Consider the following 13,875-nt stretch of genomic DNA (forward strand, 5'->3'; position numbering starts at 1 on the left):
AAATTTGGTTTTAATGTTTTATTTTTTTCTGAGAGAGAGAGAGAAAGAGAGAGCGAGCGTGAGCAAGGGAGGGTCAGAGAGAGAGGGAGACACAGAATCTGAAACGGGCTACAGGCTCTGAGCTGGCTGTCAGCACAGAGCCCGACGTGGGGCTCGAACCCACGAACCGTGAGATCATGACCTGAGCCGAATTCAGACGCTTAACCGACCGAGCCACCCAGGCGCCCCTGCCCTTCCATTTCTGTTCAGTTGTTTTAACACATGTTCTGTTTTCTTTCATTTATTTCTACTGTAGCTGTGGACAAGCAAAGTCCACGATTCTTTGAAACTTGAGGCCTGACTCTCCCCAAATCCTCAGCAAAGACACTATTTCATCGGATTTTAATAGCCAGATGTGAGGATGAGGTCCTTGCTGATTTTTGCTTAGACTGGACTTAACAGCTTCTAGTGCTGCTTGTATCTTATGCATTCTATTTGGTTAAACTTGTTGTTGCTATTGTTTGGATAATGGCCTTTTCCTCTGGTTAGACCAAAACAGTGTGCAGAGGGAGAGATTAAAGAGATGAGAGAAGGCAGAGAAAGACTGGAGGCAATCGTAGTGCTCACAGATAGGATGAGCTGAAACTCTCCTTTCTTAGTTTCTATAGTTTAGGTATCTGTGCAGTTGACTATTTGCCTCTGTGTGACTAACAATGGCAGTGTTTGTTGGAAATATGGATGTAGTCTCCAGAAGTTAGTCCTCTGAGAGGGAAACTACTCATTTGGACTCGTTAAGTTCTGCTATATTTCCTCAATGCATCACTTTTTTTTTTTTTTAATTTTTAGTGTTTTATTTATTTCTGAGAGAGAAACAGCATGAGCAGGGGAGGGTCAGAGAGAGAGGGAGACATAGAATCTGAAACAGGCTCCAGGCTTTGAGCTGGCTGTCAGCACGGAGCCCGACACGGGGCTCGAACCCACGAACCGTGAGATCATGACCTGAGCCGAAGTCGGACGCTTAACCGACTGAGCCACCCAGGCTCCCCTCCATGCAACACTTCTTGACCACGTCACATCTGCCTGATCCAGTGTGCTCTTGCCCATGTCCGAATGCAACTTTATAAAACTAACTGTGACTTTTGTGTCTAGGCAGTCCATTTGGGGACTGGTAAGCCACCCTTGTCTGATTCTCCAAGGCCATCTTTTATACAGATACTGGTTATACAACTGGCATCCAAACACAGATTGTCCCGATTTGAGAATAGCCAGACAAGTCAGTCTTGCAAAGATTCAAATGACTTTAGTATTATCCTGTCTCCCTTGATTTATACATCCTGTAATTTAGTTTCCTTCTGGCCGTATGGATAATGGAGAGTTGCAAATAAATATATTCAAAGCTTCCTTTTAGAGCACTTATTTTCAAGATATTATGCGCAGATTTTCTTCACATAATACTATTCTTAGGGTACATTTTGTACAGAAAGGAAAACAGAGACAAGATAAGTTGAATGACTTTCATTGAGTTGATGGCAGATTATGGGTGAGAAATGGGAAAGGTGGCGTGCCTGTAGGGAAAATAAAAGCAGTAGAATGAGGATTGGGAGACTGCCAAGGGCAAGTATCTATCTCATGATTTGGATGAAGGCTCGCTCTGTCTTTAGTGTTATTTGAATTCTTCAAGCGGGTGATGCCTCAGTAGGGAAATGCATAGTAATTGTGGTGACTCCAGTTATCGGGTTGCTAATGAGAGACACAAGTCTTTTTCCAGGAGCAGGTCCATTCTCCTGGGAGGGTGTTATGTGTGGAGTTGAAGATTACACCATATAAATTCGCACTGGATTATAGGTTGCTTTGTATTGTTCACTTGCTGTTTTATTCTCTAATCCAATCAACATACTTTGAGACCTTTTAAGTGCTGTCAGTTGGCAACAGAGTGGGCCATATCAGCCTTGCCCTGACCTCATGGCACTTAGTATGAATATACGAATAATTACAAGTTGATATAAGTGCTATTCGTGGGAAAAATAGCCACTAATCTTTTTATTAATAGTTACACGGAGGTATAATTTAAATACCATAAGATCCATCCATTTGACACTGAATTATGTAAAGCAAAAATCAGATCATGCCCACCCGCAACTTAAAATTCTTCAGTGGCTTTCTGTCACTGTTGAAAAAAGCTAAAGCTCTTTAACCAGGCTTACAAAGCCTTACATAATCTGGAACTCATTCTACTCTAGCCAAAATTGCCTTCTGATAGTTCAGAGAAGGTATCAAGCCCTTTTCTGCCTCAGGACCTTGACACATGCCGTTCCCTATGCATGACATAAACTTTCCCTGATTCTTCATATAATTGGATTTTTCTCACCATTTGGATCATTGTTTCAAAGTCACCTTTCCTTTTTAAAAAAATGTTTATTCTGAAAGAGAGAGAGAGAAAGAGCACGCACACAGGAGCAGGGGAGGGGCAGAGAGAGAAGGTGAGACGATCTTTTTTAAAAAAAATTTTAAATGTTTTATTTCTGAGAGAGAGACAGAGACAGCGTGAGCAGGGGAGGGTCAGAGAGAGAAGGAGACACAGGATCCGAAGCAGGCTCCAGACTCTGAGCTAGCTCTCAGCACAGAGCCCAACACGGGGCTCAAACCCACGAACCGTGAGATCATGACCTGAGCCAAAGTCGGACGCTTAACCAACTGAGCCACCCAGGCGCCCCCAAATCTTAAGCAGGCTCCACGCTGTCAGTGCAGAGCCTGATTCGGGGCTTGATCCCATGGACAATGATATCATGACCTGAGCCAAAATCAAGAGTCAGATGCTTAACAGACTGAGCCACCCAGGCGCCCCTGAAGTCACCCTTCTGAAAGACCTAGTCTGACCATGCTATGCAGAATTTTGATTCTCTATACTCTGTCTTCTCTTCATTCCCCCTCCTAGCACCTGTTCTATCTCCATGCTAACTATCATAAGCTGTACAAGTTTTGTTTGTGCATTATGACTGCAAGGTTCTTAAGGACACCACCCTCTGTCTTCCTTGCAGGGGGTGAACAAGGTATTGGGCATACAAGTGATACCAAGGAAGAAGAACTTACTGTAGAGATCTTTAGAGCAGTATTACCCAAAGCCTACCTGGCTTGGTGCTGGTCTGCTGTTTGTTGGCAGTCAGAGATGAAAGCAGGCAGGGAAGAGAAAGCAAGCCTTTGTAAACCTTTATAGCCATTTGACAGGGTAATATTATGGCTGTTAAAGGTAACACTTGTATTCTATCTATCTTGTTTTGTTTATTTCATGTTTTTAGTAATTTACTTGTGTCATACTTTTGTTGATCTGTGAAGATTTGGGGGAAAAAACTGGCCCTTCTTCAGTGCTTTCCATTTGTCTTGCTAGAACATTGGGTAGAAAGTGATCTTTCCTTGTTAATTTCAGGCAGGAAAAGTGGGAGGGGGGTAGAGGAAGAGAGAGAGGGGGGGAGAGAGAGGAGAAAGGGATGGTTGACTACAATGGGACCATTTTTGGACAGGGAGAATGAGAATCTCAAAGTTGGCAACTTTACGTTGACAAGAGCCTGTGGATTTCTAGACGCCCAGTAGGAAGTTGGACCCCAGCCTGGTCCTCAACTCCTCATTCCCTTCGTGCTCTGCTGTATCCTGTCTCCATTTGGAGAAGAAAGTGAATCCTCAGCCACCAGAGAAGTTGTGTACCCAGGGGAGGTGACTGGGTTCCTGGCACTTGGGACCAATAGGGAATCTTCCCTTCAATCCCATCTCCTTTGCCTGTCAAGCCGGGCTCCAGCCAGCGAGCTCTGTGTTTACATGCCCTCTGCTGGGGTGTCATTGTTTACAACATGCGGCTTTGAGCATGTAAATTTTTTTTTTTGGTAGAACATAAAAATGGGAGAACAAAGGAAGGGAAAGAGTAGAGAACAAAACGCGAAAACCTGGAAGGGGAAGGGAGCAGAAGGGAACAATTGTTTTTGGCACGCAAAACCCATGACTTGCTTTCTCTCTAAACAAAATGGGCCCTTCTCTGTTTCAGGTAACTTCCAGGACCCAGTGAGCTGCAGAGTTCACTTCTTCAAGCTTAGGTGACATCTGGTTGCCTCTTTTGGGTTCTGTTTTATGAATGGTGCTTTTGTTTAAGTAAAAATTGGAAAAATTAGATATGAGCTAGTGCCCTTCACCCTCACCATGATTTCCTGGCATATTAATAATATGAATGGGGCAGATGGGAGAGAAAGAGAAAAGAGGGAGCAAGAGCAAGAAGGGAGATGAGAGAGCAGGAGAGAAGCGCGCGCGCACGCGCATGTGTGTGTATGAGAGAAAGAGAGATTGAGAGAGAGAGGGGAGAGGGAATGTAGCAGGAGAGAAGAGAGTGATGGACAGATAGTAATGATGCCTGTTAACTAAGATGCATTTCAGAATGGCCTTCGGACAGGTTTCAAACCCAGATTCACAAGGCTGTTCTTGGTTCTTTTTTTTTTTTAATATTTTTATTTATTTCTAGGAGAGAGAAAGAGACAGCGTGAGCAGGGGAGGGTCAGAGAGAGAGGGAGTCACAGACTGAAACAGGCTCCAGGCTCTGAGCTGGCAGTCAGCATAGAGCCCGACGCGGGGCTCGAACCCATGAACCGCGAGATCATGACCTAAGCGAAAGTCAGACGCTTAACCGACTAAGCCACCCAGGCGCCCCAAGGCTGTTCTTGGTTCTTAAGCCTTTTTCTCTCTGATCACTTTACTGTTATAAGCGTACAGTTTGTATTTCATTCATATGCACTTATATCCTTGCAAATGTTCTTCTGTGACCTTCGCGGGACTAGCCTTTTGTCTCCTTGAGACGCTTGAGTGGGTCAAATGGGAAGAGCAAGGTGCTCTGTCAGGAGGCTGATCAACCCGTATTGGAGGTCTAGCTTGACAATGGATTAGCTCTGAGACTCTGGGCAAGTCACGTATTTTTTCTGAGCCCCTTTTCCTGATGTCTGAAAGGCTGGGGGGGGGTGGTGAATAGGTAAGTCTCTCTTCATGGGAGTTCTGAGGAAATTTAATAAGAAGCCTATAGAAAGTAGCTGGCACAGCAGAGCAAGGTCTAAGTTATGTTAGCGTCCTTCCCTCTGCTGCCTGAGCATAGTGGCCTCCTGGACGGACAGACTGCTCGTGTGGCCCTCTACCACTGGCAGCTGACACAACCTCACTTCCACCTGTAGGCTCAACAACCATCTCCCGCTCTGGGATCAGGCTTGACCCAGGCGGAGAAACTGCTGGGTCTCCTAAGTGGTTCACTGGCTCAGCACTGAATGAGTCCACTATGCCTGTGTTTTTCTCTGGCATCTCAAATGCTTGGTGGTTTTCTGGTCTTATTTTGGGGGCTGGGTGCTCAACATCTATCATTGGGTCATCTCAATCCAGTTTCGATTCGTTTTGTGTCAATTGCGAGTTGGTTTTGATGGATCCTTCAGATCCTCAGCCATGTTTCGAACTTAGGGAAGGGTACTCCTACCTTTCTTGGCTTCTGGCCACCTGAAGTGATTTTAAGTCTGCCTTGTGACTTTATATCCCGAAGGGTAGCAGGGCTCTGCTTCTGTTCTTCCATTTATATCCTCAGCATTGGCCTATCTGCTGTGTCTATACTCTCACTCCTGACCTTCTCCGGTCCCAACCAACCCTCCATGAGGGAAGAGAGGTAGAGCTGAAAGTTACCTTGGAGCGTTTCCCAAATTTTAGTCATTAATATACCACCTTTATGGTTTTTTGCCATATAGGTAGATCATCTGAGCCACAATTTACCTAATATTTTTCTTTATATTGACTAAATTCCTTAACCTAAATATCTACTTTACCCTCATTCTAAGGAATGGTGTTCATAAAATCATAGACTGGAGACAGCAGTTATCTTTCTGCAACACACGTTTAGTATAAATTCCAAAGGAATAAGTTTAAGGAATTTTGCTAAGTACTTTCTTATGTACATAACTTGTGTACAAGTAGCAACTTGGGAAATAGTGATCTGGTCTATGTCTCCATTTTACAGATTGGGAAACCTGTTTCCTAGGTCTAGTGCCTGCTTTCACTATGCCTGGGGTCGTTAGTCAGGGGTGCTGCACACAGTGACTCGGCCATCGTTGACATATATGAAACAATCAAACCACAATACACAACGTGCCCAGGAACTCAGTGTGAAGGACCCTAATCCAGTGGTGCTCGGGTGGCACAGCTGGTGAAGCATCCGAATCTTGATTTCAGCTCCGATCATGACCTCACGGTTTTTAGGATCGAGCCCCATGTCAAGCTCTGCGCTGACAGTGTGCAGCCTGCCTGGGATTCTCTCTCCTCCGTCTCTCTCTACCCCTTCCCCACTCTATCTGTCAAAATAAATAAACATTTTTTTAAAAAAGGATCCTGATCAATACCTTGCCATGAAAGACAGACAGGCTGCCTGACTGCCAGATTGTATACGTGCTGGGCACCTCTAGTAATAAAGTGAAAAAACACTATCACCTTAGAGTCTTGGAAGAGAAAACAACAATGAATTGTGAAACACCCCCTAAAATATGACATCATCAACCGACACAGAATTTGTGAGGGACTTCCTTGTTCTCTCGTCACTGGGATGTCCGCTTCTGGCCTGTGTGTCCACTAGGTCCCATCTCTGCCTGTACGTCTAATGGAATCTTTTGTTTCTTCCAGGGACTTCAACACATTAGAGCTTTCTGCAGCTCGCTTGTCTGCTCTAAAATGTGCACCCTGACCCGTGAAAGGCCTGTGTTGAAGCGTTCATGGACGATCCAAGGCTTCTCATTTTAGAATTGCCACCAGGCAAAGTCCACGTAGAAGCACAAAGAAGCCCTTGCCAGACAGATGGAGCTTTGTGGCAAAGGGCATACTCGGCGCGCTGGTCCGGGCGACTCCCGAAAGCTTAGGTGAGCGCTGTGACTGTTTGTGACTTTGCATCTGTAGAAGAAGGCCACGTTGTCTGCACTGTTGTTATACCAAGACCCGGGTTAGACTTTGTTCCCATGTGTGTGTCCTCAGCTTTCATCCAGCTGGTTCATTTAGAAAGGAAGCATCTTAGTGCCACTTACCCTTTTTTGACCATCTAAGTAACTTCAAATAGTCCTGGTGTGTGTGTGTGTTCATGTGCATACATGTGCATGCATGTATCTGTCTGTCTTTGCTGGAGGTGTTTGGGGTATTTTTATCTGCTTTAAAAAACCTGGAAACATTAAAAAAATTAAAAAAAAAAGGGGGGGCGCCTGGGTGGCTTAGTCGGTTGGGCATCCGACTTTCGCTTAGGTCATGATCTCGCGGTTCGTGGGTTCGAGCCCCGCGTCGGGGTCTGTGCTGGCTGCCAGCTCAGAGCCTGGAGCCTGTTTCAGTCTGTGACTGCCTCTCTCTCTGACCCTCCCCTGCTCACGCTGTCTCTCTCTCTCTCTTCTAGAAATAAATAAAACATTAAAAAAAAATTAAAAAAAAAACCTGGAAACCATGGTGGGGTAATATATCTCATTTTTATCGGAAACTAGCAACATTTCCCATCTCTATTGCCCGTATGTGATTTGATATCAAGTACAGGGACTCAGGAAAACACAACTGAGTTCAGATGCAAAGAAGGTCACTAGAGGAAACTGAGTTGCAGCTCAAAGTGTGGTGAGTTCATGGTTTCATTAGGCAGACTGACATGACGCTAGGCATCACATCCTTTCCGAAGGAAGACTTTACTTGTCCTTGTAGTAGGTTTCCACCCAATGTCTCAGGATTCTGAGTCCTGGGGAGGCGTTCAGCTAACCATTCTTTCCCCCACCCTGTCCTAATGATTCTCTCTTGCAGTTCTCTCACTCCATAGGCTTTCATTTCTGTCAGATCTGGGTCTCAAGTTGAAGCCAACGCTCATCTGAAGGATTGCCAGTAGGAAGAGGCAGGCCTGGTTACAAATCTAGAATGGGGGAGGGCTTTATGGATCATCTGGTCATCTATGTGCATGGCTCGCACCTCCCTACGAGGTGGAGCCTGGCTCCAGGAGTTGAGTTGGCGGACAGCCTCCATTTCAGGATCTGCCTCAGCTCTCGGGAGGGAGGTATGTGCTCCCCAGGCAGCTGCCAGCCAGTGGCTGAACCACGTGGTGGTGCAGTGGCTCACCGGTTCGGGGCAGCATGGGGGTCTTCACAGCGGAGCTCCCGGTTGGGTTGGCTGAGACTTTCTCTGAACCATACCGCCGTCTGAAGCTCTTCTCGTCAACCTTCCTCCCTCTCTCTCTCCTTTGCTGATAGCAGAAGCTCTGCCTTCCCACTGGTGATCTTTTATTTTCCACAGGTTTCACTCGCGGTTAATGTCTTGCACTTCCCATTGTATCTCAGTGTCTGCTTCCAGGGGACCCAACCAATACATCAATGACCTTCCCACTCCTGTCTGAGTTTTACAGTAACGGAAACTGAGGTCCCAAGGAGGTGAAGTGACGTACCCGAGGTCCCATAGCTAGGTAGTAGCAAAGTCGGGATGACAGCCCAAACTTTCTGACCCCTAGTGCGGTGCTCTCTCCCAGACTTCGGCAGTCCACGCACCACAGCCACATGGACAAAAACCAGATTTTGCTATGTGTTTATCCCCCAGGCTCTCGTTTTCATGACACATCTGACACATTAAAAAATTAATTTGTTTGTTGGTAAATCTCTATGTTAGTCCTGTCTGAAGCAATAACATCCATGAAATTTGGATTTTGAGGTGCTAGTTGTATACTTTTCTAACACATATTAAATAACACATGGCCATTATAATAAAAAAGTTTGTGTGTGCACTAGTCAAAGTCATCTCATACGGTGTCAGTGACGGCCGAACCCTGGGTTGCATAAGGCAGGACCGAAAGAAAAGGGAAAGGGAGGGAGGAAGGAAGGAAGGAGAGCAAAATACTTATTGATGAGAAAGAAATGGTAAAATCCCATCAATAACTGCCTCAGGTGCCTTGCTGGGACATCTGTGTTTCCTGCCAAACCCTGGCCTAACTTCTAATGAGTCAGCAAACAGCCTTTACTTATTGGTTGCCTAAAAAACCAAATTGAATGCATTCAAATGTAAATGAAGAATCAAGATCTCTCCTCCTAAAAGAGTCAATTCATTTATCCCCCAAATGGTCTGAAGTGCTCTACTTTGAGCAATTTATTGGAGAAGACGCACACTACATTTCAAAGCAGTAGCTCTAATCTTCTTATAAAGTGTTCGAATGAACACACTTCCTGAGAAAGAGGTTTTAGTAACGTTTCCTTTCTCATTTAGAAAATATTCATTACTACAACAAAATAAGATTTTTTTCTTTGATTTAAGGAATCTAAGAATATAATTATAATAATCTTTCACCTTTGTTGCTATTCTTTTGGTGCAAGAGCTCTGTAATGATCATCATTCCGTTGTGCTAATGAAGCAAAATCGGGGTTAGAACTCATGCTACGTAATAATTTAATAGATTCTGGGTATCGTAGCGATAATTTAACATTTCTCTTTCATTTCATGGAGATGGCAGTATTCCAAACCTCTGCTAAACAGATATTATTGATTCAGAAGCCATTTTGTTAATTCCTAAACCAATAGTCTTTTTGGAGGAAGAACTATAAACTAACCTAATGAAAAGCAAGCTTCTAGAATGTCACAAATTTTAAAGGCATGGGGAAACATGAAGGAAAAGCTTCAGGTTGTGTCTTATTAGAAGTATAAAGGGGGCTGTGCGCTTTAACAGGCTCCCTTGATGTTCTGTTCAGACCTACTTCTGGCCTCTGGTTTGAAAAGATCTGGTGGTGGTCTGCTTCTGGAAAGACAAATCCAGTACTGACGGGTGCATATACTTGGGTTAATTGGGGACAGAGTCCGTTTCCTGTGTCCCCTGTCTTTCCTGGTCTATTTCAAACTTGAGTAAGATGGTTTACATTTCAAATCCAAATTGAATCTAAGAATAATCAGTGAAGAATCATGTCAAATTACTATGTTTTAAATGAGGAGGGACTATCAGCTTCACAGCTGAAACAGAGAGAGCATAATTGAGAACAAGGCTGTTGCGTTCAGGGTTTGGTATTTACTGACTCATTTCTTCAAGCGTGTAGAGAACACGTTAGGTTCTTCACGTATTTCTTTTTTGGATGATTACAGACGACACAAACGAAATAACTTGTTCTTACCAGGTTAGCAAGCATGTAGTGATAACCTCTTGAATGTTTTCCCAGCGTCACAACCTGCGGAAGAAATAAGAAATGCTGCTTACTTAAGGAGGGCATTTTCAGTTCCCCAACCAATGGGAAATGCAATAATCAATCAACCGGCTAGAGCAAATGACTTTTAAGTGAGCAACAGAGTGTTAGGTCTGTTATAGACAGTAAAGATCGCAGTTAGCTGGGCCAGAGTTCTTTTTGTACATTTCCATTTCAGGCAGAGGGCACAGGAAAGCTTGCTAATATTAAAGTAAGAGTGTCAACAACGAGGGACAAAAAGCTCTCTAAACTTCCAGGTCAGTAGCATCACTGTCACTTAAAATAGACGGCAGCAGTGATGAAGCGGACGATCCAACCCCCCCCCCCCCCGCCGTGAACTGGAGTGTGTACTTAGCTGCTGAGATGGAAAACGGGCTGAACTTGGAATACAAATTAGAAAACAGAGTGTACAGTACATTTTTGTGTTGTTATCTGGAATGCTTACGGAACAGAACACTCAAGGAATGGGGTTAATGGGATTTTCAGGTTAATCGAGGCTGCTTTTGCCTATTGAAACTTTTTGAAAATGCTTACCTTCCTTTTCCTGCCTAAGTATGAAAGATCTGGGACCCTTTGTCCAGCTTTTGGTACCAAATGTGATGCCTTAGGGTCGTGGGGGGCGGGGCTTTCCCCCAAGGGGACATTTGGAGGTGCCTAGGGGCACTTTTTGGTGTCACATCTGGAAGGGTGCCAGTATCTAGTGGGTAGAGGCCAGCGATGATGCTAAATGTTGTACGGTGCATGGGGAGGCCTCCCCCAACAAAGAATGAGCTGGTAAACAAGGTGTCAGTAGAGCCGAGGCTGAGAAATCCTGCCCTGGGGTCATTCTTATCATCATTTTCATGAGTAACACTATTAATTCTAAGCCTTACAGTTTACCAAATGCAATTTTGTTGTTCCAAAACATGTAAGTGGACTGAATAATTTCCAACCAAATGTATTGGCTGTCAGTTGGAAGTTTTCGACTAAATATTTGACATTAGCTTATTTCCAGAGAGCTAAGAAGGGCAAATTCTGGTGAACTGACGATTTTATAAAATGTCATTTTATTAAGTACTGAGTGTGTACAAAGCACCGTTCTGAATACAGGGAGTTGGGACGAGGAGGGGATGACACAGAGGTGATAGATACAACCAGGAGTGGAATCAGCTTTTGTTCTAGGCCTGTAGCCAATACCACTTTAGCAGCCCTCTTTAAGAAAAGCAATACACAATTATGAACAATAAAGCCTTGGAAGGAACCCGTGCTGGTAAGGCGAAATTCAGCTTGAGGTTCATGTTAAGTTCCGTCATGGACACAGCTATCGAAGAGTTTAAAAACAACTTAGGGGGCGCCTGGGTGGCTCAGTCGGTTAAGCATCCGACTTTGGCTCAGGTCATGATCTCACGGTTCATGGGTTCGAGCCCCGTGTCGGGCTCTGTGCTGACAACTCAGAGCCTGGAGCCTGTCTTCGGATTCTGTGTCTCTCTCTCTGACCCTCCCCTGCTCATGCTGTCTCCCTGTCTCTCTCAGAAATAAAGAAAACATTAAAAAGAAAAAGAAAAAAAAGAAAAGCAACTTGGGGAGACAACAAAACTGCACATGTCAAACCAGAACTATATCTCAAAGGCCATAATACTAGTCAACGCAACTGCCTTTAATCGAGTGTCTAGTATATGGCAGATACTGTGCTGGGTGTTTTACGTGTATTTAATCCCTAGAACAGTTTAACAGATTAAATGTTGTTTGTTTCATTTTGCAGATGAGAAGCCTCAGAAAGAGAGAGTTGAAGCAATACGCCCAAGGCCACATGGCTCAGAAGCGGTAAAGGTGGAATTAGAACCTGAGTTCTGTCTGTCTCTAGAACCCATTGGGTTGGTGGTACATTACATGGTTCCTTAATATGTGCTACTTGTCAAATATCCATAATTGTTCTTGTTCTTGGAGGAGAGGAAGAAAAGTTATCTAAGTCCTGCTGGGATGGATCAGGAAGGCTTCCTGGAGAAGACAAGGTTTATGCCGGCCCAGAGGAGTGGAACCACATGTATGTATGTTTGCTTGTTTGTTTGTTTTTTAAAAGTTTATTTATTTATTTTGAGGGGGGGGCAGAGAGAGGGAGAATCCCAAGCACAAAACCCTTGCTGTCAGCACAGAGCCCGGTGCAGGGCTCGATCCCATAAGCCGTGAGATCGTGACCTGAACCAAAATCAGGAGTTGGTTGTTTGACCGACTGAGATACCCAGGCACCCAAGTACCGTACTTTAAAAACATTTCTTTTAATGTTTATTTTTGAGAGAGAGAGACAGAGTGCAAGCAGGGGAGGGTCAGAGAGAGAGGGAGACACAGAATCCAAAGCAGGCACCAGGTTCTGAACTGTCAGCACAGAGCCCGACACAGGGCTTGAACTCACGAACCATGAGATTGTGACCTGAGCCAACGTCAGATGCTCAACTGACTGAGCCACCCAGATGCCCCCCAAGAACCACATATTTAAATATAATGTTTATCATGCTGGCATTAGAAGCTCTCCAGTCATTTCAAGGACTGAGAGACAGAGAGAGAGAGAGAGAGCGGGGGGGGGGGGGGGGGACTATGGAAGGGAAGCCCAGCACTATTGACAGCACATGGCTGTTACAAGAACTAGGGAAAGACTTGCTAGAAAGTTTCCCAAGCTTGTTGAGGATAGAGGGGGGGGGGGGGGGGGGGGGGCTGTTTTCGATTAATTTAAAATATGAGCCACATTTCTGACTGATTATTTATGGAGGAAATGAAAGGTTAATGAATGTCTTGAGGAAGTGATTTCTCACGCTGCCACGACACAAAGTGAGCCGTTAGGTATCTGCTGGGATGTATTCTTCAGTGTCCGCTTTTGAGAAACATCCTTACTAGTGACATTTGTTAACTTTTGATGGCAAGTTGGAGCCATACATTTGTTGAAATTTTAATTCACTGACAACCCTCAACATAATAAAATCAGAGGGTTTTGAATTCTGCCAGAAAAATGAGCAAGATTCCTGAGGACATCTAGCAGACAGAGCTCAGAGCGATAAAGCAGCAAGCCCAAAGGACATGGCGTCTTTGTCACCAGAGGAAGGGTTTAGTGTCCTTTTGAGCAGAGGGAAGGTGAGAGGGAGCTGTGGCAACATCGGTGGTGTGAGCAAAGCCCCGAATGAGAACCCCGGAGCCCAAACTTGTGGCACATTCACTGTTGCTTGTGGGCGAATTACTCAACTTACCCCAGCCATCATTTCCTTATCTGTAACCTGGGGCAATGAACCTGACCCTTCCTATCTCAGCAGTGCCATCAAGATCAAACTGAAGAACATCTACGGAAATGGTCGGGATGTACCTCATGGAATTACGTGAGGTTAAATAACCGTGGGAGGGGGTCATTCCCTGACACATTGTGTGTTGGGTTCAGAAAACCTTGAAGCTATTGGAATATGTGCTTCGGTGCCTGCCCAGTGGGTCTGTTCAGAAGAAATTCACTTATTTGAAGATAGCTGTCTCACATCATCACCTTACAAAGCTTAGCTTCCACTGCAAGAGATGGGGAAGTCATGTGAGGATAGGAACCTTTATGTGTCACAGAGCTGCTGCCTAGAAGGCCATCATTATTTCCTCATCCTCACTTTCAGTGCCTTCTTAACTCTTACTTGACATACAGCTCTTAACAATCTTAGTTTTTCAGTTCACA

At 44.7% G+C, this 13,875-nt stretch overlaps 1 protein-coding gene across 1 annotated transcript in view; it reads right to left on the reverse strand.

Moving 5' to 3' along the window:
• The window catches only part of GRIA3 (glutamate ionotropic receptor AMPA type subunit 3), a 282,660-nt gene that overhangs the window by 98,430 nt on the left and 170,355 nt on the right, over positions 1-13,875 (reverse strand). Inside the window, exon 6 of the mRNA XM_039238823.1 lies at positions 10,131-10,184. Coding sequence (XP_039094754.1) covers positions 10,131-10,184 — 54 coding nt within the window. The remainder of the gene's footprint in view (positions 1-10,130; positions 10,185-13,875) is intronic.

Source organism: Hyaena hyaena, unplaced genomic scaffold (assembly GCF_003009895.1).
Source record: "Hyaena hyaena isolate Hyena2069 unplaced genomic scaffold, ASM300989v1 scaffold_147, whole genome shotgun sequence".
Taxonomy (NCBI): Eukaryota; Metazoa; Chordata; class Mammalia; order Carnivora; family Hyaenidae; genus Hyaena; species Hyaena hyaena.